The sequence below is a fragment of the Gymnodraco acuticeps genome, unplaced genomic scaffold (genome assembly GCF_902827175.1).
Source record: "Gymnodraco acuticeps unplaced genomic scaffold, fGymAcu1.1, whole genome shotgun sequence".
Taxonomy (NCBI): Eukaryota; Metazoa; Chordata; class Actinopteri; order Perciformes; family Bathydraconidae; genus Gymnodraco; species Gymnodraco acuticeps.
Window position 1 is genome coordinate 1,342,761 of NW_022991628.1, and position 21,858 is coordinate 1,364,618.

Here is a 21,858-nt window from a genome sequence, read left to right on the forward strand (position 1 = left end):
TCCTACCATACACACACACATGCTTAAATGCAAATTCACACATTTTATTCCACCTACATATCGACACACACACAACACTTCATATAGTAGAGAAGGAAGGAGCCAAGGAGCGTTTGGTTCCCGGTGTGAAATAATGTTGATAGACGTTGTTATCCTTATATGTGTGTGTGTTTGAGAAAGAACTAGAGTGTCTGTGTGTGAGTGTGTGTGAATATAATGATGTGTCTCTAAAAAGGCCATGCAGACTGCAGCTAGACAGCTCATTATAGGCTGAAACACACAGGCAGGTGTTTCAAGGATAACACAGTGTGATTTTCACCGGCCCATTTCACACACACACACACACACACACACACACACACACACACACACGCACACACACACACACACACACACAAGCACGGAGATGTCGGGAGGGGTGGGGCTCTGTCTCCAGAGGCCTGAGTGAGTGACATCATTGAGGACGCCTCACCATGGCAACACTGCGCGAGCACTTGACAGCATCCACAATTCTGACACTGCATTTAGTTGGGTCTGCACCACTGCAGAGAAACACAACGCAAGAGAGGGACATAGCCAGGAGGAAGAGGACTATGCAACATATACCAGGTGATGAAAAATACTGTCTGTTTGTTTAACTTTGTCATTAAGGTCATCTCTGCTCCACACAAACAATCAATTCACTAAGCTGCCTATTGAATGCATGCTAGTGGGTCACAGGCAGGGAGAAAAGGCCGATAGATGAGGAGCTACAAGACACGGGATGGAGAAGTTAACTGCAGCGACTCCTCTTAATGTAATCTCAAAGCATCCAGTGCTGGATTAGACAGATTACCACAGCAGGGGACACAAATAATCTCATAAGAGGAGTCCTGTGCTTTCCTTTCCTCAATCCTCAGTATACCACGGCAAGACAATCACAACATACAGCATGTTACATCTGGCTGCTGTGCCGCACACACGCAAACCAAAACGCATGTGACAATATGATGGATGCAGAGTTTAAAGCATGTATGGTCTGCTACAGCTGGGAGTTTAGTATTACAATTGGCAATGTTAGGGATGTAATTCCCTCTCCGACTGGCCATAATGAAAATGCATTGCTCTGTAAGATCCATTAGCTAAAAGCCACTCCACTAAATTAGACTTTTATAAAAACATATGTCTTAGATTGGACCTCCTAAGAAGTATTTTGATTTGCACAAGTGGAACATATCCGGCTAGAAATGAGCACATCCTTTCATTGTTTTGTTTTCCTTTCTCTCATGTTTCCACAATCTCAGAGGTATTAGGTTAAGTCAAACATCAAATGCTGCTGCGGGGAGATGTGACATTAAAGCAACGCAACAGATTCCCTTCAACTGAGTCATACCGTTTGCTCTGGAAATGGTTGATAGAGAGAAAAAGATGATATGATATAACACCCCAAGGGCAAATTGACAGTCCTGGTGCAGCAGTAACTTGCTCTTTTTACTTACTTTTGGAAGAACTTTGTCTTGAATTGAGCTGACAAGTGACTGAATGTACTGAAATAAAATGATATGAGCCTCTTTAAGACATAAATGGATGATTCACGATTTACAACTGTCCGAATCAGACGCAATTCAACTGATAATGGAATGCCACAACACTTGTAATGTAATATAATGTAATGTTATCCCATACTGCCATCAACCAGTCCAAAGTCCCATACAATACTATAACAGATAACATAAGAAAGTAAAAAATCCCCAATGTATTCAAGATTTATAGTTACATGTTTCATTATGGAGATAAATGTAACAATGTATAGGCATGTCATCAAGCTCGATCCTTCGCTTCTCCACATCTTTTACGAGGTTTTAAATCTAATAGACTGAACGCTCCACACACAGGTTCAAAGAAAAATGGTGACTTCGCCTCATTTTGTTCCTTTGGGAAGATTAAAGAGAGTCTCATTCTCACTTCATTACCCTGAATCGACTGTCTTGTTCTTTTTCTTTCCTCACTTCATTCTCACCACTTTTGCTTCGTTTTAATCCTTTTATCTAACTTCCTTTCATTCTCTGCATCCACAACAAGTCTGTCTGTCTGTCTGTCAGGAAACGTCTTCACAGGTCCACCATTTATCACTTTCTTTGCCTTTCTCTTTTCAGCATTCCCTGTGCTCATTCTCTCTATGCTCTATTTAATCCAACCCTTCTTATCACCCTGCTCCCCCCCTCACCTCTCCCTCCTCCTTATCCGGGCCTCTCATCACTTGTCCTAACCTCCTCCTTCCAGACTCCTCCGCTCTCCGATCCCTGTCCTTCCCCTTCTCCTCCGTGGCCATCCCTCATCCTTCCACTATCTCTATATCTCCTCCCCTGCTTGGAGGCGGTCTTCAGTTATATATTAATTAGTGAGCCCCATCCCGCAGGCTGATAGGGAGCACAATGGAGAATCCCTGCAAGTGCCTGCAAGCGTCCCACTAATGAAAGGAGTGTGTATGTGTGTGTGGGAGAGGCGCTCAGAGATAGAAAGAGAAAGAACACACATTGAGAGAGTGTGTGTATATGTGTGCATGTGTGTGAGAGATGAAAAGACACACTCCGAGGGCAGCTCAAGATTAGGTGTGCACACATATCTTTATGTGTGCACACGTGCGTCTGTAAAAACAAAGGCCAGGCTCCGTTGGGGGTTAGCAGAGTACGGCTAATGATCTGTGTGTGTTTCTGATTGTCATCAGTGTGTTTTCACAGGGGGGACCGACTGGTTAATCCGTATCGAACCAACAGATAGCGTTTCAAAGGGAGTTGCGATAATGATGCGGTGAGAGAAAAAGGCCCGCTGGAAAACACTCCGACGTCCTCGCAGACGAGTAAAAAAAAATGAATTTAGGTGTGAAATAGCACAATTAAAAAATCAGCTGTCCTGCTTTAATCGCATTAAAACAAATTAGCCTTACACAAAAGTGTTGCTGTAGCAACGAGACACATTTTGAGCATGAATAAAGCGGTGTGTAATATGTTTTAAAAAGATCAATGTGCCATTATTCTCTGCCTCTAGTACTGCTCAGTTGCATGGGTATGCTGACCTTGAAGGGGTTGGACAAAATAACAGAAACACTAAAGATAGCATAGCCTTGCGGGAAAGATCTGCAATTTATTTTTCTTGGACTCTCAGGTGTTCATTTTTCCTGATTTTTGCATGTGGTTTGTAGAACTCTTTAGACTTTACAGCATCACATATTCTTTCAGTGTTTTATGACTGAAGTAACAGGAGATCAAGCAGCCACCACTGTACTGTATATCATAATTAATAAGGCAGTTAGACGGTGAGCCATTTAAGGTTGATAACCACTTAACAAAGAGTGCTTGCAGAGTCAGCATTTTAGTCCTGCCTGAATATGAACGACTCTTGGATACATGTCATAAATATGCCACAAGTAACAATGGGTGCCTAAAGGATGAATCCTTCGGCAGGGCAAGTTTCCTCTTAACATCCAAATGATCTACATCTACATCAGTAGATTCATGCGCCAACATTTGAACAGACATTCATTGTCCCCAGAGGATGAGGCGCACTACATTTGATGATTCCCTCACTTTTCCTTGGGGCCACCATGAGGTTGATGTGTTAATTAGCAGATGTCATTATTGTTTTGAATTGATGGTCAGCTGCAACACACTGACAAATGTGTAATAGGCATTGAAAACATATGTTATCACTCTCAACATAGTGATGGGGGTTTCACCAAACTGTCAATGAGTAAAGGATATTGTAGAGTATAACATTTTAAAGGTGTTTTTTGTTATTTTGTCAAATGCTATAGATAGTATATGCCACACTTGTACATTGTCACGTGTTGTCATTGGTGACCTACATTGACTGATTAAGGCAAATATTTCAAAAAATGCAGACACAAGTTTGTTTAACGATTTGTTTTTGTCTGTATTTCTTTGTCTTTGTCTCTCTGTCTATCTCAACGTGAAGGAACAGTAACTGGAGACTTTCCAGGGCTTGTGTTTACCGAGGCCAACCCTGACAGTTCACACCCCTCCCATAATACAGAGGCGCCACATTAATTCACACACACACACACACACACACACACACACACACACACACACACACACACACACAACACACACACACAACACACACACACACACCACACACACACACACACACACACACACACACCACACCAACACACACACACACACACACACACACGGCACTGCCTAAATGTAATCAGGCAGCACAGATTCATACATATTTTGGAAATTCAAACCATTCGCATAATCAAACATGCAGTTACACACAGCTGAGCCCCTTCATTTTTTTTTAGAGCACCAGTGTACCAGGCGTATGTTAATAAACCTCATATGATCCAAATTGTTCCACCTCCCCCCTGCTGCTCTGTCAAAGTAGCACCAAACCACTAAATAGGAGGGGAGACAAAGCAGGGCTGGGCTGCAGGCAAAAACAAACGCACACAGTCATAAAGCCACGCGTATACACAGTATTTGAAAACAAGCTGAGACAGAACAACTTACTTCATGACACATTATGGTCAGGAGTGTTTTCTTTGTACAAACCTCAGCTATTTTAAAACTGCCTTTTACATCTTTCACCCAAAGTAAAAATGAAAACAGAAGATATTGCTTGACCAGCCGTGCCTCCACATGAAAAATTAATGATGATGGATATTTTATGATAAAGCCTAAAAGATGAATAAAGTGGGCTTTTCTCACTGATTGCTTATTTTCTTTGAGCATACATAGATCAGATCTGTCTTTCTGTGTCACTGTATCTCTTTTTGTATGTGTGATGTCACCTGTGTGTGAGAGTAGATTAGAGGACACATGTGACTAATGTGAGGGAGAGTCATTGGCCTGGTGTTTCCCACTCTAACAGGGAACACTGAGGCCAACTACTGATTTAAACATCAGCTGTCATAAATGTTTCAGGGAAATGGAAGGAGATGGAGAGACTGCTAGCAGCTTTCAGGGAGGGGGGGGGGCTGTTTCACTGTGTTTCAGAGCAGGACAAGAACAAGAAATAGGTGACAAAACAGGCATAAGGATTTGAAAAAGGCTGATCCCACATGACTTATTTCTTTAAAATCGCAATGAGGTCATTTAAAGCCGTCCTATGTTGAGCTTATTTAAAATTGAAACACTTTCAAACCAAGCAGAAGTCAGCAATATGTTTTGTATGTCAGTGTGAGAGAAGTGTATCAGTATAACTACATGGGCGTCCTGTCCAGTCCTATAGTGCAGGTTGTCTCACAGTGTTTTATAGCAAAGGTAGGTCAAAATGTGCAAATGTGTTGTCCCTATCTCCACTTAACATCAATTCAGACATCATGACACAATTCCATCAGATTAATGATAAAAACCTAGAGGACATTATTCAACTTCTGAAATCCTCCTCCTGCTGCCTTGATATTATTCCAACAGGATTTTTTTCAAAGATGTTTTGCCTTGCATGGCCTCAGATCTACTTCATATAGTAAACAAATCTCTTCACTCAGGTATTTTTCCACAGGCCCTGAAAACTGCAGTCATTAAACCGCTCTTAAAAAAGAATAATCTAGATGCTTCAGTAATGAACAATTACAGGCCCATATCAAACCTCCCATTTCTAGGTAAAATCATTGAAAAAGTTGTTTTTCAACAGTTGAGTAATTTCTTGCATTTAAATAACTGTTTTGATGTGTTCCAGTCAGGCTTTCGTCCAAACCACAGCACTGAGACTGCTCTTGTAAAGGTCTTCAATGACATCCACTTAAACACAGACAGTGGCAGAACTTCAGTGTTAGTATTATTAGATCTCAGTGCTGCGTTTGACACTGTTGACCACAGCATATTACTAGACCGACTGGAAAACTGGGTGGGACTTTCGGAAACAGTTCTAAATTGGTTTGAATCCTACTTAAAGGACAGAAACAACTTTGTTTCTATAGGTAAATACACATCTGAGTTGACAAATATGACATGTGGGGTTCCTCAAGGCTCCATCTTGGGGCTTCTTCTCTTTAACATCTACATGCTACCACTGGCTCAGATAATGAAGAGCAACAAAATAAGTTACCATAGCTATGCAGATGACACACAAATTTACGTAACAATTTCACCAGGAGACTATGCTCCAATTCAAACACTGAGTAAGTGCATTGAACAAATCAATGACTGGATGTGTCAGAACTTTCTCCAATTAAACAAAGATAAAACTGAGGTAATGGTTTTTGGAGCTAAGTCAGAACGTATAAAAGTTAGCGCTGAGCTTCAGCCTGCAATGTTCAAAACAGATAAAGCCAGAAATCTAGGTGTAGTCATGGACTCTGACCTGAGTTTCAACAGTCACATTAAAACTGTTACTAAATCAGCCTACTATCACCTAAAGAATATATCTAGGATTAAAAGACTAATGTCACAGCTTTTATCTTCAGTAGACTCGACTACTGCAATGGTGTCTTCACAGGTCTCACTAAAAAATCTATTAGGAAGCTGCAGCTGATTCAGAACGCCGCTGCTCGAGTCCTCACTAACACTAAGAAAGTGGATCACATCACTCCTGTTCTGAAGTCTTTACACTGGCTTCCTGTGTGTCAAAGAATAGATTTCAAAATACTGCTGCTGGTTTATAAAGCACTGAATGGTTTAGGCCCAAAATACATTTCTGACCTCCTGCAAAATTATGAACCATCCAGATCTCTCAGGTCTTCAGGGACTGGTCAGCTTTCTGTCCCCAGAGTCAGAACTAAACATGGTAAAGCAGCGTTCAGTTATTATGCTCCAAATATCTGGAACAAACTCCCAGAAACCTGCAGGTCAGCTGCAACTCTGACTACTTTTAAATCCAGGCTGAAGACTTTTCTTTTTGTCGCTGCTTTTAATTGAACTATTCATATCTTAGACTGCACTGTAACTTTTATCCATGTATTTTTTCTTTTAATGTTTATTTTATTAGCTTTTCTTTTTAATGAATGATCTTAAATGCCATTTTCTTAATCTCTTTCATTTTTTGTAAAGCACTTTGAATTGCCTTGTGTTGAAAAGTGCTATATAAATAAACTTGCCTTGCCTTGCCGTAGGTCAACTCCCCTGAAGTAAACACCACATCACCAACATCCTCATAACAAATGTATACACTTTAAAGGTCACCTATTATGCAAAATCCTCTTTTTCATGTATTTTATACATAAACATGTGTCCCCTCTGTGTAAAGAGATTCACTCACTTTTTCTCCTGATCAGTGGCGTTCTTATATGTACAAAAGTGGAGGGGCACGAACAACTTAGATGTATATATATAAGCTTCTGGTGCTTTTTTAAACACGTAAACAAATAGCTGTAGGCTATCCATGGTTCCGATAGAGAGGGAGGGTCACAATATCACAATATCAATCGATCCAGCAGAGCAATAGCCTATAGGCAAAACACAGAAGACCAACAAAAGGTATGACATAAAATAAAATTACCAAAGCTGAAGTAGATGGTCAACTTCATTCATTTTCTTTCAATTGTTCTGATTTGAATCGCTATACGCTGCTCTCTCTCGTCTCCTCTTCACAAACAACTACTATTTTCGCGGCACACGTACTTACAGCCAATCAGCTCTCTGAATTATGAGATGACGTTTGGTAGGTACTTTTTTTGCCACTACTCTGAGCATGCGCAATGTAGTTTTTATCAAATCAAATCAAGTTTTATTTATATAGCACATTTATAAACGATTTTTGGTCGAGCCAAAGTGCTGTACATATAATAAAAATAGCAGTAGAGACACTTTACAGCAAATACAACAGCACAGATTGTTCAGAATATCAGTATGAGAAAAACGACACTGTGGTGACACGTTATTGGACATAATTCACCTCTCGTATTGTGTTGCCACACGGACCCTTTAGTGGGAACACCTGTAGCGTTAGCTTCCATTCCTACATCAACTACTCATGAAGCAGAGCAGTTGATGTGATAACCTCTCTGTTATTAATGGCTAATAAAGATTAGAACTCTGTTCTTAATACACCGCCTCCGACTCCCTTTTCCTGGCACTACACTGGTGACCCCGACTTTTCCGAGAAAGTTTCCGGGAAATTAACGAGCATGGCTGAACGCGATGTGTTCGTAAAGCTGCCGGAATTCTGGCAGCACGCCGCGGAGGCATGGTTCGCACATGTGGAGGCGCACTTCGCCTGCCGACAGGTCCGTGACGGGGACCTGAAATACTACCATGTTGTAGCAGCGCTGGGCAGCTCTGCGTCGTCCAGGTTGGTGGGATTCATCGCAGCCCCCCCACATCATGGCAAATATGAGGCGATTAAGGCCCTTCTCCTTAAGACATTTAGCTTATCTGCTAAGGAGAGGGCTCGCCAGTTACTTGACATTCAAGGCCGAGGAGACAGCAAGCCATCTCAGCTAATGGAGAAAATGCTAAATCTGCTAGGGGGGGAGGATCCCCGGATTTTATTCACCGAGATTTTCCTGCGTCACTTGCCTCCCCGGGTACAGACGGCGCTGGCCAACACGCCTGTCACGGAGCCCCGTGCTTTGGCTGAGGAAGCGGATCGTTTTTTCCTGGCTACACAACAGCCCGGTGCAGAGACGTTAGCCGCGACGCTCAGCGGCCCACCTGCAGTCAAGAAAGCGTGGCGGAGGCCGGACACGGCTGTGGCGAGCCGGCGTGGAGACGCCGGAGAGTGCGTTTACCACGCACGTTTCGGGACAAGGGCGAAGAGATGCATCGCTCCGTGCAGCTACAAACCCCCGGGAAACGGAGGGGCCGGCGCTCAGTAGTGGCTCTGAGCATCGGCGGCACGTGCAGGCTCCTCTTCGTCAGCGACAGCGTTTCGGGGAGCCTGTTTCTGTGTGACACGGGCGCTCAACGGAGCGTAGTTCCAGCGTCGAGTGAGGGGGCACGGACCGCGATTGACGACGGCTAACGGCGGTCCCATTCGCACGTACGGCGTGAGGCCTACATGTGTCTGTGCATCGGAGGACAGCGTTTCAGCTGGGATTTCGTGACAGCGGACATTTCTTTTCCCCTCCTCGGAGCGGACTTTTTGTGTGCTCATGGACTCTTAGTGGACGTTAAGAATAGGCGTTTGGTTGATGCCTTAACGTTTTCTTCCCTCGTGTGCACACTTGGCTGTCAGGCTCGCTGTCAGGGGCAGACACGTTTCTCAGACTGTTGGCCGAGTTTCCAGACCTGTCGCTACCCACCTTCTCTGCGCTTACCACTAAGCATGGCGTGGAACACCACGTCACAACCGGGGGGCCTCCTGTCTACGCCAGGGCCCGGCGGTTGAACCCTTCTAAGCGGGCTGTGGCGAGGGCGGAGTTCTCAACCATGGAGCGCCTGGGCATTGTCCGCCGCTCCGACAGTCCTTGGGCTTCCCCAAACCGAACGGCGGGTTCCGCCCGTGCGGGGATTACCGCCGACTCAACGACGCCACTACGCCTGACCGCTATCCGGTGCCGCACATTCAGGATTTTTCGGCGCATCTGGCCGGTATGGGGGTGTTTTCCAAGGTGGACCTGATGCGTGGATACCACCAGGTGCCCATGCACCCCCTGGACATTCCCAAGACAGCAGTGATAACGCCTTTTGGACTTTTTGAGTTCCTGCGGATGCCTTTTGGACTCAAGAATGCCGCTCAGACGTTCCAGCGCCTGATGGATTCGGTGCTGCGGGACCTGCCGTTTGTGTTTGTCTACCTCGACGACATACTCGTCGCCAGCGCTTCAGTGCAGGAGCACCTGTCCCACCTCCGAGCCCTTTTCACACGGCTCAACGAACACGGATTAATCATCAATCCTGCAAAGTGCCAGTTCGGGGTGTCGGACATCGATTTCCTGGGGCACCGCGTCACCAAGGGCGGTGCGACACCTTTGCCAGCGAAGGTGGAGGCTGTTGCGGCTTTTCCTCGCCCACTCACAGCCCGGTCGCTTCGTGAGTTTCTGGGGATGGTGACTTTCTACCACCGTTTCATCGGCCGGGCCGCACACATCATGCGGCCGCTGTATGAAGCGTTGAAAGGCAAGACCCCCGTCCAGGAGATCGACTGGACAGCAGAGGCGGACGGCGCTTTTGCTGAGGTCAAGACCGCGTTGGCTCAGGCGGCTTTGCTGGCACACCCATCAGGGGTAGACACCGGGCCGGTGGAATTGTATTGTCACTGGCCCCACCATTGTAACCACTGGCCCGGAGCATTCGTCCAAAAAAAATCGACTAATAATGAAGAAAATTAACACATTTGTTGCAATAGTAATTTATGCACTAACTACATTACTACTTGTACTACAACATTTGAACAATCAGTTCTTCCTCATTTTCCTCAATTGTTCACATTTGGTTTATTAAAATAATGATATTGTGGTCATTGTTAAAAAATGTCTGCTATTATTATGAGTATTATTATTTGTATAATGCACTTTCTGCCTTCCTGTCATTAGGAGTTAGAAATGTAATGGCTATAGATTAGATTAGATCCTTCATTATCCTAAACTGCTGGGACATTTCCCTATAGCCAATACCTTTATTTTCTACTCTTTACTTACTTGTCAACATAGGTCGGCATTGATGTACAGAGCCGACAGAAGACATTGTTTATATTGGCATCATATTGAGAGGTGCAGCCAGTGACGCATCATAAAACCAGGAAGTAAGCTGCTGGTTCCCTCGACAAAAAGCAATGGGATTTCTCCACAGGGTTTTGGAAAATAGCTGGAAATAAGGTCTGTGGAAAACAAATCTGTTTGATAAATGCACGTTTTGTTCAGCCGGATAATCTCCACATGTCTACCCTACTTTTATAATTTTCGAATCATAAATCGAATCGATAGATTATAAAAGGGGTTTAGGTCGCGTCACTGCACCACTAGAAGCCAACTCCATCGATCAAGCTGAAACTTTCTCTCCCTCTTCTTCTCATGCTCCCTGTCACTCTCCTTTAACCCCTCCAGTGACTTTCTTTTATTTGAAGATTGTTTTTTGCACGGCGCTTGGCCGGTTACCGCTGGTATTAAAAACATTTTGGCGAATGGTTAGGTGGCGCGATAGTCTGTAGTGAAGGAGCTCGCGCTGCGCTCCGCAGCAAACAGCTGTTTGCTTTTCACCCAACAACGACAAGCGACTCACGAAACACTATGTTGTAGCGTTAATAAACGAAACAGCTAGTCAAAATACCAATACCACAGGAAACATTTTTTTTTAAACAATATTTTTAGTGGCCCGAGCGGGCAAGTGGAAAGTACGTTATGCTGGCCCGGGGTGTCTAAATAGTGCTTCCGGGCCAGCGGGCCATTTATAATGTCGAGCCCTGCCCATCATCTACGGCTCCCATCTCCATCACCACGGACGCGTCGGACTACGCGGTCGGCGCAGTGCACGAGCAGTGGGTGGAGGGCGCTTGGCAGCAGCTCGCCTTTTTCAGCCGCGAGCTGACGCCTAGAGAACGCAAATACAGCGCCTTTGACCGGGAGCTCCTCGGACTTTATTTGGCCGTGCGGCACTTCCGTTTCATGCTGGAAGGCCGTGAATTTACGGCGTTTGTCGACCACAAGCCGCTCACCTTCGCCATGTCAAAAGTGGCGGAGCCTTGGTCGGCACGTTAGCAGCGGCAGCTGTCCTATATATCGGAGTTCACTACGGACATTAAGCACGTGGCTGGCAAGTCGAACCTGGTTGCTGATTGCCTCTCCAGGGTCGTCATCGGTGCCGTCCAGTTGGGCCTGGACTATACTCGCATGGTGGCGGACCAGGTCACAGATCCCGGCGTCCAGGCTCTGAAGGTGGAGAGCGCGGGGCTGCGCTTGGAGGACGTGGTGTTCAGCGACGCGGGCATTACTCTCCTGTGTGACGTCTCTACGGGCCTGGCGCGGCCTATCGTCCCTGCCAGCTGGAGGCGTCCTGTGTTCGAGGCTGTGCACGGCCTGTCACACCCCGGCGTTAAACCTTCAGTACGTTGGTAGCGGCGAAGTTCGTTTGACAAGGACTGAAAAGGGACGTGAGGACTTGGGCCAGGGAGTGCATGGCTTGTCAACGCGCTAAGGTGCACCGCCACACGAAGGCCCTGTTGGAGCGTTTCCTGGTGCCTGAGAGGAGGTTTGATCACGTCAACATTGACCTGGTTGGTCCATTGCCTTCCTCTCAGGGGTTTTCCTACCTCCACACCATGGTGGACAGAACGACCCGTTGGCCGGAGGCGGTTTCGCTCGTTTCGACATCAGCCGCAGACGTTGCCCGGGCCTTCTTTGCAACGTGGGTGTGTCGTTTTGGCACCCCGTCAGACATTTCCTCAGACAGGGGCTCTCAGTTCACGTCCGAGCTCTGGAACGCTGTGGCAGGCGGTTTGGGGGTTAAGCTGCACAGGACTACCGCTTATCGCCCTCAGGCTAACGGCCTCTGCGAGCGCTTCCATCGCTCCATGAAGGCGGCCCTCAAGGCCGGCCTTACGGACGGTAACTGAGTCGACAAGCTGCCCTGGGTGATGCTGGGCCTGAGGACCGCACCTAAGGAAGATCTGCAGTGTTCTACAGCGGAGATGGTCTACGGTCAGCCGCTGAGAGTTCTGGGGGATTTCCTCCCAAATGCATCAGCTCCCTGGTCTGCCACGGCCCAGCGAGTTTTTCTGTGTGACGCGGCGGAGGCTTTCGCTCCAGTCCCGACTACTCAGCACGGTGCGCCAGGGTCTCGAGTTCCCGCGGAGCTACGCTCGGCTGGGCACGTCTTCATTCGTCACGACGCACACAGAGGCCCCCTGCAGCCCCCTTACGATGGACCTTTCCGGGTTTTGGAACACGGTGAAAAACACCTGGTGGTCGACATGGGCGGTAAGGCTGAGCACGTCTCGGTTGACCGGGTGAAGGCTGCTCACTTGCACGTGGACCGGCCGGTGGTGCTGGCTCGGCCGCCGAGACGGGGCCGACCCCCGGCTTTGATTCCTGTCAGGGAGTGTGGACCTGTTGTTCCGGTCCCTCCTCTGTCAAGGGCCGCACGGGCGGAGGTCTCTGTACCGACTCCGGTGCGCAGGTCTCGTGGGGGCAGGCGGATTGTTCCTCCCCGCCATACGGATTTTGTTTACACGTGAATTCTGGGGGGGGCTTGTGTGGTGACACGTTATTGGACATAATTCACCTCTCGTATTGTGTTGCCACACGGACCCTTTAGTGGGAACACCTGTAGCGTTAGCTTCCATTCCTGCTAGCTTATCAAGCAGAGCAGTTGATGTGATAACCTCTCTGTTATTAATGGCTAATAAAGATTAGAACTCTGTTCTTAATACACCGCCTCCGACTCCCTTTTCCTAGCACTACAACACCCTCTATACAAGGAAAAACTTCCAGAGAAAACCCACAGTTTAAGGGGAAAAAATGGGAGAAACCTCAGGGAGAGCAACAGAGGAGGGATCCCTCTCCCAGGACGGACAGACGTGCAATAGATGCCGTGTGTAAATCGAAGAGATAATACATTTTACAGCATATAGACCGAATGTTAGGAAATGCATGTGTCTGTAATAAGAAGATGAATCCATGAGGATGTCAGCTACAATCCTGTGGAAGCCATCAGGGAAGCAGCATGATACAGCACCATAGTACAGCACCCATTCACTTAGACAGTGAGAGAGAGGGGCTAGATCGGGGCTTGACCCACATGGCTCAAAACGGCACACTGTAGACACTAATTAGAACACAGACTAAAACAGCAATGTACAGACGAATCAGATGATTAAACATGATCTTAAAATATATTTTAAGATCTAATTTTTTTTGCATTTTTTTCGTAATTATTATTTGAATTACCCCCCCCCCACCCTACCTTATCACCTGAATCTCCTCCTAGAGGACCATTGAGTTTTTTTAAACCAAATATATCGCAGAGGGGCGTGGGGAGTGGTACCTTATTTTCATCGAAAGTAAAAGACAGAGAATCAGCCCTTTTGAAACAGGGCTGAAACAGAGGGGATTATGGGATGCTACAATGCATGATCTGTTTGGTGTTTCGAGCCAAACAGTTCAGAGACATGTTTTGTATATATCTGAGACCTATAATATATTGATGAAAGACAATATAATAGGGGACCTTTAAACATAAATCTTCAGGTGGAAAAGAGCAGCGAGAGTATTTTGGAGAAAGTAGTTAAAGCCTCTTAGCAAATTGATGACAAAATTAGATGTGTCAGGATCTGGAAGGCTTGCCATTTGGCTACACTAACAATAGCGCCTCTAACATATTTTAGAAATGTTTGCTGTTTAGTTTACAACAGTTATGTTCATAAATGCAGCAGTAAAACAAGCTATATTCTCATTTATGAGAGCCTGATACAAAATATCCCTGGTCCAATAAACACCCAACAAGACAGTCTGATATTGCTGATTCACATATCTTCAGACTACATCAAATACATACACAAATACATAAACAATGTCTGTACTACAGCATTTATTTATTTACACTAGGAAAGTTGGAAGAATTGTGTAATTTCCCCAAACACTCTCACTAAATCACACACCTTTAAGCCATTCCATATGCTCTTCTTTTGATAACTAAAGTAATATGACTCATTGTTTACTACCATTCACTCAGCCTTCCCAAACATAGTTTAGACACCCTAAGCATAGTAAAGATCTGACAGAATTGTACATTTGTTATTATGTTGTGCTTTCTTAAACACAACTTCTAACAGGGCAGGCAGTGTGGGGGGATTTAAGTCGAAGTGTTGTGGTCAGGGGAAGTTGCATGTATTTGTTTTACAAAAGGAATACAGGTCAGGGTCATATGAGAAGGCTTTCACCGCACCTTTGATGGATAATCAATAGGACAACTCATCTCAGGAGCTCAACAGTGCACTTCTCCTCCTCTCTTTTTTCTTCCTTGAGCTTCATTTCGGGTCTCTTTCTTTCCACTTTTGCTCTCAGTTGAAAATCCAATATCTGTATCAATGCGTGTTTGTGGTATACAGAATGCATGAAGGCCTATCATCCATCTCCAAGGTCATGAAACATCCTCACACACTCTGATCTATGTAAAGGAGATCAAAACTCCAGTGTGTGGCCCCCCCTGCTGGCAGCAGCTCATACTGCTCACTAGCTGTTGACAGTGCTGACATTAGCACTGATTCACTCCAAATTCAATTAGCTAAATGGCAGACTGAATCAGGTTAAATTCAGAGTGAGCCCGCTGAAATGAGCACAACTGTTGAAGACTAAAGGGCTAATAATCAGCCACAATTACATCTGAGAGCTCACATTAAGAAATCTAATTCAATAATAGGGTGGAGAGGAGAAAACTAAACTGCTGATGTAAAGGCTGAAGACTAAAACTTGAAGCTCCTGCCATCCCAGGCATGACGTGTGTGTGTGTGTGTGTGTGTGTGTGTGTGTGTGTGTGTGTGTGTGTGTGTGTGTGTGTGTGTGTGTGTGTGTGTGTGTGTGTGTGTGTGTGTGTGTGTGTGTGTGTGTGTGTGTGTGTGTGTGTGTGTGTGTGTGTGACTGAAAGTGAATTAAAATAAATAAAAGGACAAAATGCTTTTGTAAAGGAGCGAGCTGTTCATTTACATGCAAACACACACATACAAGAGCACATTCATCTGCAGAATTATAATTCAAGTACATAGACACAGACAGTTGAGGACAGTGTGTGTGCCAGAGGACACACACACACACACACACACACACACACACACACACACACACACACACACACACACACACACACACACACACACACACACACACTCCTGGAAGCAGACTTACCTGCACATATTCCCCCTGGCTCTCTGCTGGCTCCATGAGACTGAAGAAATGGGAGAAAAGATGAAAGAGAGGAAATGTTAGCCAGTGTAATAACAGGAAAAAGGCTGTAAACCCCTGTTGAATTGTGTGAACATGTGTATCAACACACATGTGCACACAGTTATGTGTTTGATCTGGTCTGGTAACAGGTGAATGTTACTACAGACATAAAACACGGCTGTATTCCCATGCCCCTCCTCTGCAGCGGCCTCTCCACTGAGTTGCATGTTGTTGCAGGCCAGATTTATGCGAAAATGGATAGATAACAAACGCCACTGAGCAGCTAAAGTTGCCAAATATGGAGCTGGCCTCTCAAATCTCCCAGGCACCATAACTCAAACTTTTACACTCATGATGTATCCGGATCATGTGTCAAAACCCCCGCTGCGCCGGAGCCCTGGGAGTCCTACTGTTGGTACTTTGTGATACAGAGCGAGGGAGAGCTAAAGGGGCAATTACACTCGCAGACAAGTTTCGGGATCAATCGCCGCAGTTTCCAATTTGCATGATGGGTCTCATAGGGCCCCCGAGCGAAGCTGTGTTACACATGACCACAGAGAGGCCAGATCAAAGGGCCTCATCCAGGGGAATGTTAATAGGTCCCACGACAGAGGAGCTAATATTCCCTCACCAAACTGCCCCTGAGATTACATTTTTGAAAAATGGTTGTACAGTGGGAAATATTTGCCCTCCATCATTTTCACTGATAACATCAGCATTTATCCAGACAAGAATGTGACTGAGATGTAAATAGAAAAACATACCAATCATACATCAGGCTATAAAAACAGCAGACCGAGATAGCAAGAAGGCCATCGAGCACTACAATAGATTTATAATAAACACCATTTATCTTATGCAGAACCCCTCACAGTTGTTTTATGACTGCAGTAAAAGCGATCTTTATTCAATCTCTTAATAACTTCTCAAAACACAATACAGAAAGCTTGGCAACGATGCAAAGTGTCTGCAGGCAATAGTCAATGTGTTGCAACAACCTCAAATAGAGCAGTAAACTTAAGTTGCTGTATGAAACCCTTGTACTTTGACTTTAAATTATTACACGTGATATAAAGTTTGACTTTTATTTGTTACTACTACTTCTACTCTGTACAAACAGCAACAGCATCTGACTCAAGGATGTGAGAACAGAGGCTGTCATAGGTTGTACACACTGTAAAGCTCTGAGAGAAACATGTTATCGTGGGCTATATAATTAAAATTGATTTGAAATTGGCTTTGCTTGGGGCTACACTTATCTGCATGTTATCTTTATTAATGGATCAGGTAATTGTTGTGTCTCTAAAATGTCACAAGTTAATGAAAAACTTAACTACAAGTTAACATAAACTATGTTACCTTGTAGTTACGTTTTTCGTGTATTATGTTACAGAACATATGCTCATATTGAAACTCTTTCATCTGACCTAACAGTCCACCACTAAACTATATTTAGTTGTCATACAGTATAACAACGAAAAAGAGCATCACAGTTGAGATGGTAAAGCCAGAGATTTACTGTAAATCAACTCGTTTTTACCTTTAGTTAAACATCAATCTAGCTGAGGGCCCCCTTCTTAAATTAGTGCCCAACAAATAAAGAACTAAATATATAATCATGCCAGCTAAAAACCGACTAACACACCATGACAGCATTTCACTTCAAAGACAAATCTTACCAGCAGCACCACCACTGACTGAGAAGTGAACTTTGTTTTCCATAAGGCAAAGCCAGACAAAGTATGAAGAGCTGCACTTTGGACAGAATAAGAGCAGGAGAGGGAAATGGACAGTCAGGCTGAGTGAAGTGCCTGTGATTTAGGGCTGAGGAGACAGAGAGCTCTTTGAAGTGGCCATAGTGAACCTACCATAAAGCCATATTTCCCACGGTCCCTGTGCTGAACTAATGGGCTGATGCTACACGCTCGCACATGCGCATACCCACGCGTGCACACACACCGCAACATCCTACTGTAACACGATACACGCACTCCGTTATCACGCATGGAATATTGTCAGCAGTGAGACATCTCATGAGAAAGTAGCGAGGAGAAGATGCAATCGGGAGGAGGAGTTAAACAACATGTTCCCCTAAAACTCTAAATGTGTTGATTAATCCACTTTATCCATTATCCTTTATCCACACATTATGTAACGCACACAATTAACGCACAAAATGACCTCGGTCTCCTGTGAGGAAACACACAAATCAATGCAAAATATAAGAAAACATAAAAGAAACCAACAGTGCGCCAGCTTTACGCCAGCATCTGATCAATGAAAGTGATCGATATCACCTGCTGCCTGTGAAAAAGTCAAGTAATGAATCCTGTTATCGTCTCAGCTCACACCCATCGCTCGAGGCAAGTTGTGTCCACACAGTAAAGTCAGCACTCTGTGAAGCAGCCAACTTCCCGGTGTCTCCACGCACAGTTAAATCATTTTACGCCCCCTGGTTAACATGGAGCATGGACGGATTAACCTTTTCCAGGGCCAGGGGCAAAACTGCGCTTCTGTTCCCTATATTGACCCAACGTGTCTTCACTGTATGTGTACAGTTATTCAGTCCTGGATTATACCAAGGCCAACATTTACTGTGTGTTTATTTGAATAAATAAATAAGGCTACCTAAGCTAAGGAATATAATATATTTTCACACTAGGCAAGTGTGGTGTGGTGTCAATTGCAAGCTCTTGAGTTGTATATAAATAAGTACTATAAATACACTACACTATCCATTACTCGAATAATTCAAGTAATCTCAACAAAGTGTTGTTTTAATTACCACAACGGCAAACTAGATGAAATGAAATACGATTTGTAGTTAATAATGAGGTTGGTATATTAGGAGCGGTGTGTTTTTGTCCAATTTAGTGGACAGAGAATCATGTGTAATATTTTCCAATAAATAAAAATACTTGGAAATACTTTTTTGGTACTCTTTAGTCGTCACTTGATGTTAACACATTTATTTTTAATGGGCCGATCTGTTGTCCTTTATGAACTTTATGACCTTTGCTTAGTGTTAATAACAATTCGTACCACCCAAATCTGGGTCAACATGTTATACACCCGGCCCTTTAATGAATGGCATTGTCCCCTCTTCCTGAACAAGTTCGTTTTTCTCTTTCAATAAGTTTTCAAAAGGATGAAAAATATACTGTTTAAATCCAACAGGAAAAATAATGAAAATCACCAGTAAACGCTGTCAGAGTCTGGATTTCCTTTTCCTTTGTCGCCTCCTCCTGTCAGCTCTGTGCTCTCTGCCTCCTGCTTTGGTTCAGACACAGCCTGAGGCTCCAACCCATCCTCTGGATTCATGTCCACACCTGTCTGGGTGATGCACTGCTCGTCACAAGCCTCTGGTTTGGGTGCGGCACTTGAGCCACTAGATGGCGGCATGGCAGCTACAGGGCCATGGTCGGTGTTTTGGGTGTTTGTGACAACATCAGTTTCCCCTGCAGGTTCAGGCTGGGTCTTGGGATCAGTGAGAAAGGATTTCCCAAGCTCTACATCAGCCACTGTGGGTAAGGGACATTTGAGCCTCAGGGGGGCCCACTCTTGGGACCCTACAGGTCGCTGGCTTTGACTTCTGCTGATGCTTGTCTTGTCTTTACTCTTCTTATTGCCGTTGGGGCCTCCTACAAAGAGGCAGGAACATCAAAAATAAACATAAAGATTTGTTTAGCTTAAAGGTGACCTATTATGGAAAATCCACTTTTTCATGCATTTTATACATACACTCTGTGTAAAGAGATTCTGAAAGTTTCAGGAACAAAGACCCCCTCACGTTGTGTCCTGATCCATTTATATAAAAACCTGTCTGAAAATGAGCTGATCATATTTTGGCCACTTTGTGATGTCATAAGATTTTTTTGGCTTGTGTAACCATTAGCCAATCACCAACCAAGGTAACCCCCGCCAACCTTATCACCTGAATCTCCTCCTAGAGCAGAGCGGCGTGGGGAGTGGCTCCTTATTTTCATCAAAAGTAACAGACCCAGAATCAGCACTTTTGGAACAGGGCTGATACAGAGGGGATTATGGGATGCTACAATGCACGATCTGTTTGGTATAGAGCCAAACACTTCAGAGACATGTTTTGTATATATCTGAGACCTATAATATATTGATGAAAAAGAGTATAATAGGGGACCTTTAATAGATATCACAAAAGTGTTGTTCCTAACTTCTGAAGCTTTACCTTTATTATTCTTGCTTCTTCTCTTCATGAGTAGCCGTGGCAAGGTGCCCATGTGAGAGTAGTCCTCACTAGAGCGGATGTAGCTGGAGGTGCGAGGACGCATGGCATCCATGTCATCCATGGTGGTCTCAACCACTGGAGCAAGGGTCGCCTCGGTGACGCCACCACAGTTCGTGCCATCTTCAGGCACAATTCCTGATTCAGACTTTGAAGAGGACTTGGAGTCTGATTTCTCAGTGGAGCGACGAAATGTGAGGTTGGTGAGGCTACCAAACCACTTGGAACCTTGAGGGTGGAACAGTCAGAAAATAAGACATGCTCAGAATGTGGTAACTGTGACGTGTTTGATGGGGATAGAGAAGTTAAAGAAGCTGGTTGGATTACAGCTGTACAATAATAATTTGACATTTATATTACATCAAATCACTATTATGAAATGTCTGGTGTTGAACCAACACATAGCTCTTATTATATATTGGTTAAGAGTACATTAAGAGTTAGTTATATTTTATCAAGTTGTTAAAGACTAAAACAGATCCACAAATAGTAACATAAACCTACAGATGTTGTGTTTTCAGTTTGTTCTGCTGCCCTGAAGTGGCCAACATCAACAAATTCAGCTTCAAATGAATTGTTACTGCAAAATACCCCTTTCTGAGCAAGTGTCTTGATTGTGTCCCAACAAATGAGATGTAGAAGCAGTCAACCATTTGCAGCTATACTGTTTATAATAACAATTATATTTCTATATAAATGTATTAGAATAAACACAGCACGTCTCTATAAAATCTCTTAATATCGTGGTACGTCTTCTTTTCTGAATTGAAATGAAGCTGCAACTGTGTTTTTGGATGTCATAATTATCACCACATTGTTTTAAAACTAACATGGCAGTTAATGCTTTACTATATATGTAAACACATGAAGTGCAGCTGCTCTACACACACACACACACACACACACACACACACACACACACACACACACACACACACACACACACACACACACACACACACACACACACACACACACACACACACACACACACACAGTACTCACTGAGTTTCCGTAGGCTCATGTTGTGGCTGCAGTGTGGCTCAGCTGCAGCTGGCTGACAGATGGATTATCTGAGAGGAACTGAACACCAAGTAGAGCTGGGGAGGATAAGCTGTGTTAAGGTGGAGAAACTTTGGTATGAACCACAGTTCCTCTCTGTGGGTGAGTTACTGCTCACAGAGGCGTGTGTGTCTCTGTGGCTGAGAGATGAGAGGCAGCGACAGGGGCAGGGCACACTGTGACACTTCCTGTGTAGACCAGAGAGGGCCAATGGTAAGAGGAAATGAAAAGATGAGATGACAAGGCTTGAAAAGGTTAAGATAAGAATACAAATATATGAAACATTTCAGGCTGGAATGAAAAAGTGTTGATAGGATAGATAGAGTGCCGATGGAAACTTGGAGGGTGTAAAGTCAGAAGTGCTGATTGGTAATTTGAGTCCCATTAAAATAAACAGCTGGCTATAAACTCATCCAGAGGTATACCTATCACCGCTTATTACCCTGAGTCCTTTCATCTTTCCTATGCCGCTTTTGAACAGTTAATGTTTGATTAGGTTAGAAATTATAATGCTGCTTCAGACATGCATGATTAAGTCACCTGAAACATTTGAAATATGTATTTATGTCAGGACATTTTGATCAGCACATCTCAGATTTCTGCGATGCACAAATGTGAATTCTGTGAGTGTGGGTGAGTCACACCGGATACTAATGCATTGAGGTTGGGTTTATGATTATTGTGTCAGCTTGTTCTTTACACAGGATGGAAGTATTGCAGTTACATCAATTCAGGTGATCATCTTGGATACTTAGTGTTAGGGTGGTGT

General features: G+C 44.4%; 1 protein-coding gene across 1 annotated transcript in view; it reads right to left on the bottom strand.

Moving 5' to 3' along the window:
- Positions 1-21,216, bottom strand: part of sh2d3ca (SH2 domain containing 3Ca) — a 60,477-nt gene extending 39,261 nt beyond the window's left edge. Inside the window, exons 1-4 of the mRNA XM_034198098.1 lie at positions 21,033-21,216; positions 19,971-20,255; positions 18,963-19,407; positions 15,728-15,767 (exon numbers count right to left, since the gene is read on the bottom strand). Coding sequence (XP_034053989.1) covers positions 15,728-15,767; positions 18,963-19,407; positions 19,971-20,255; positions 21,033-21,051 — 789 coding nt within the window. The 5' untranslated portion in view covers positions 21,052-21,216. The remainder of the gene's footprint in view (positions 1-15,727; positions 15,768-18,962; positions 19,408-19,970; positions 20,256-21,032) is intronic.
- Positions 21,217-21,858: the final 642 nt, after the last annotated feature.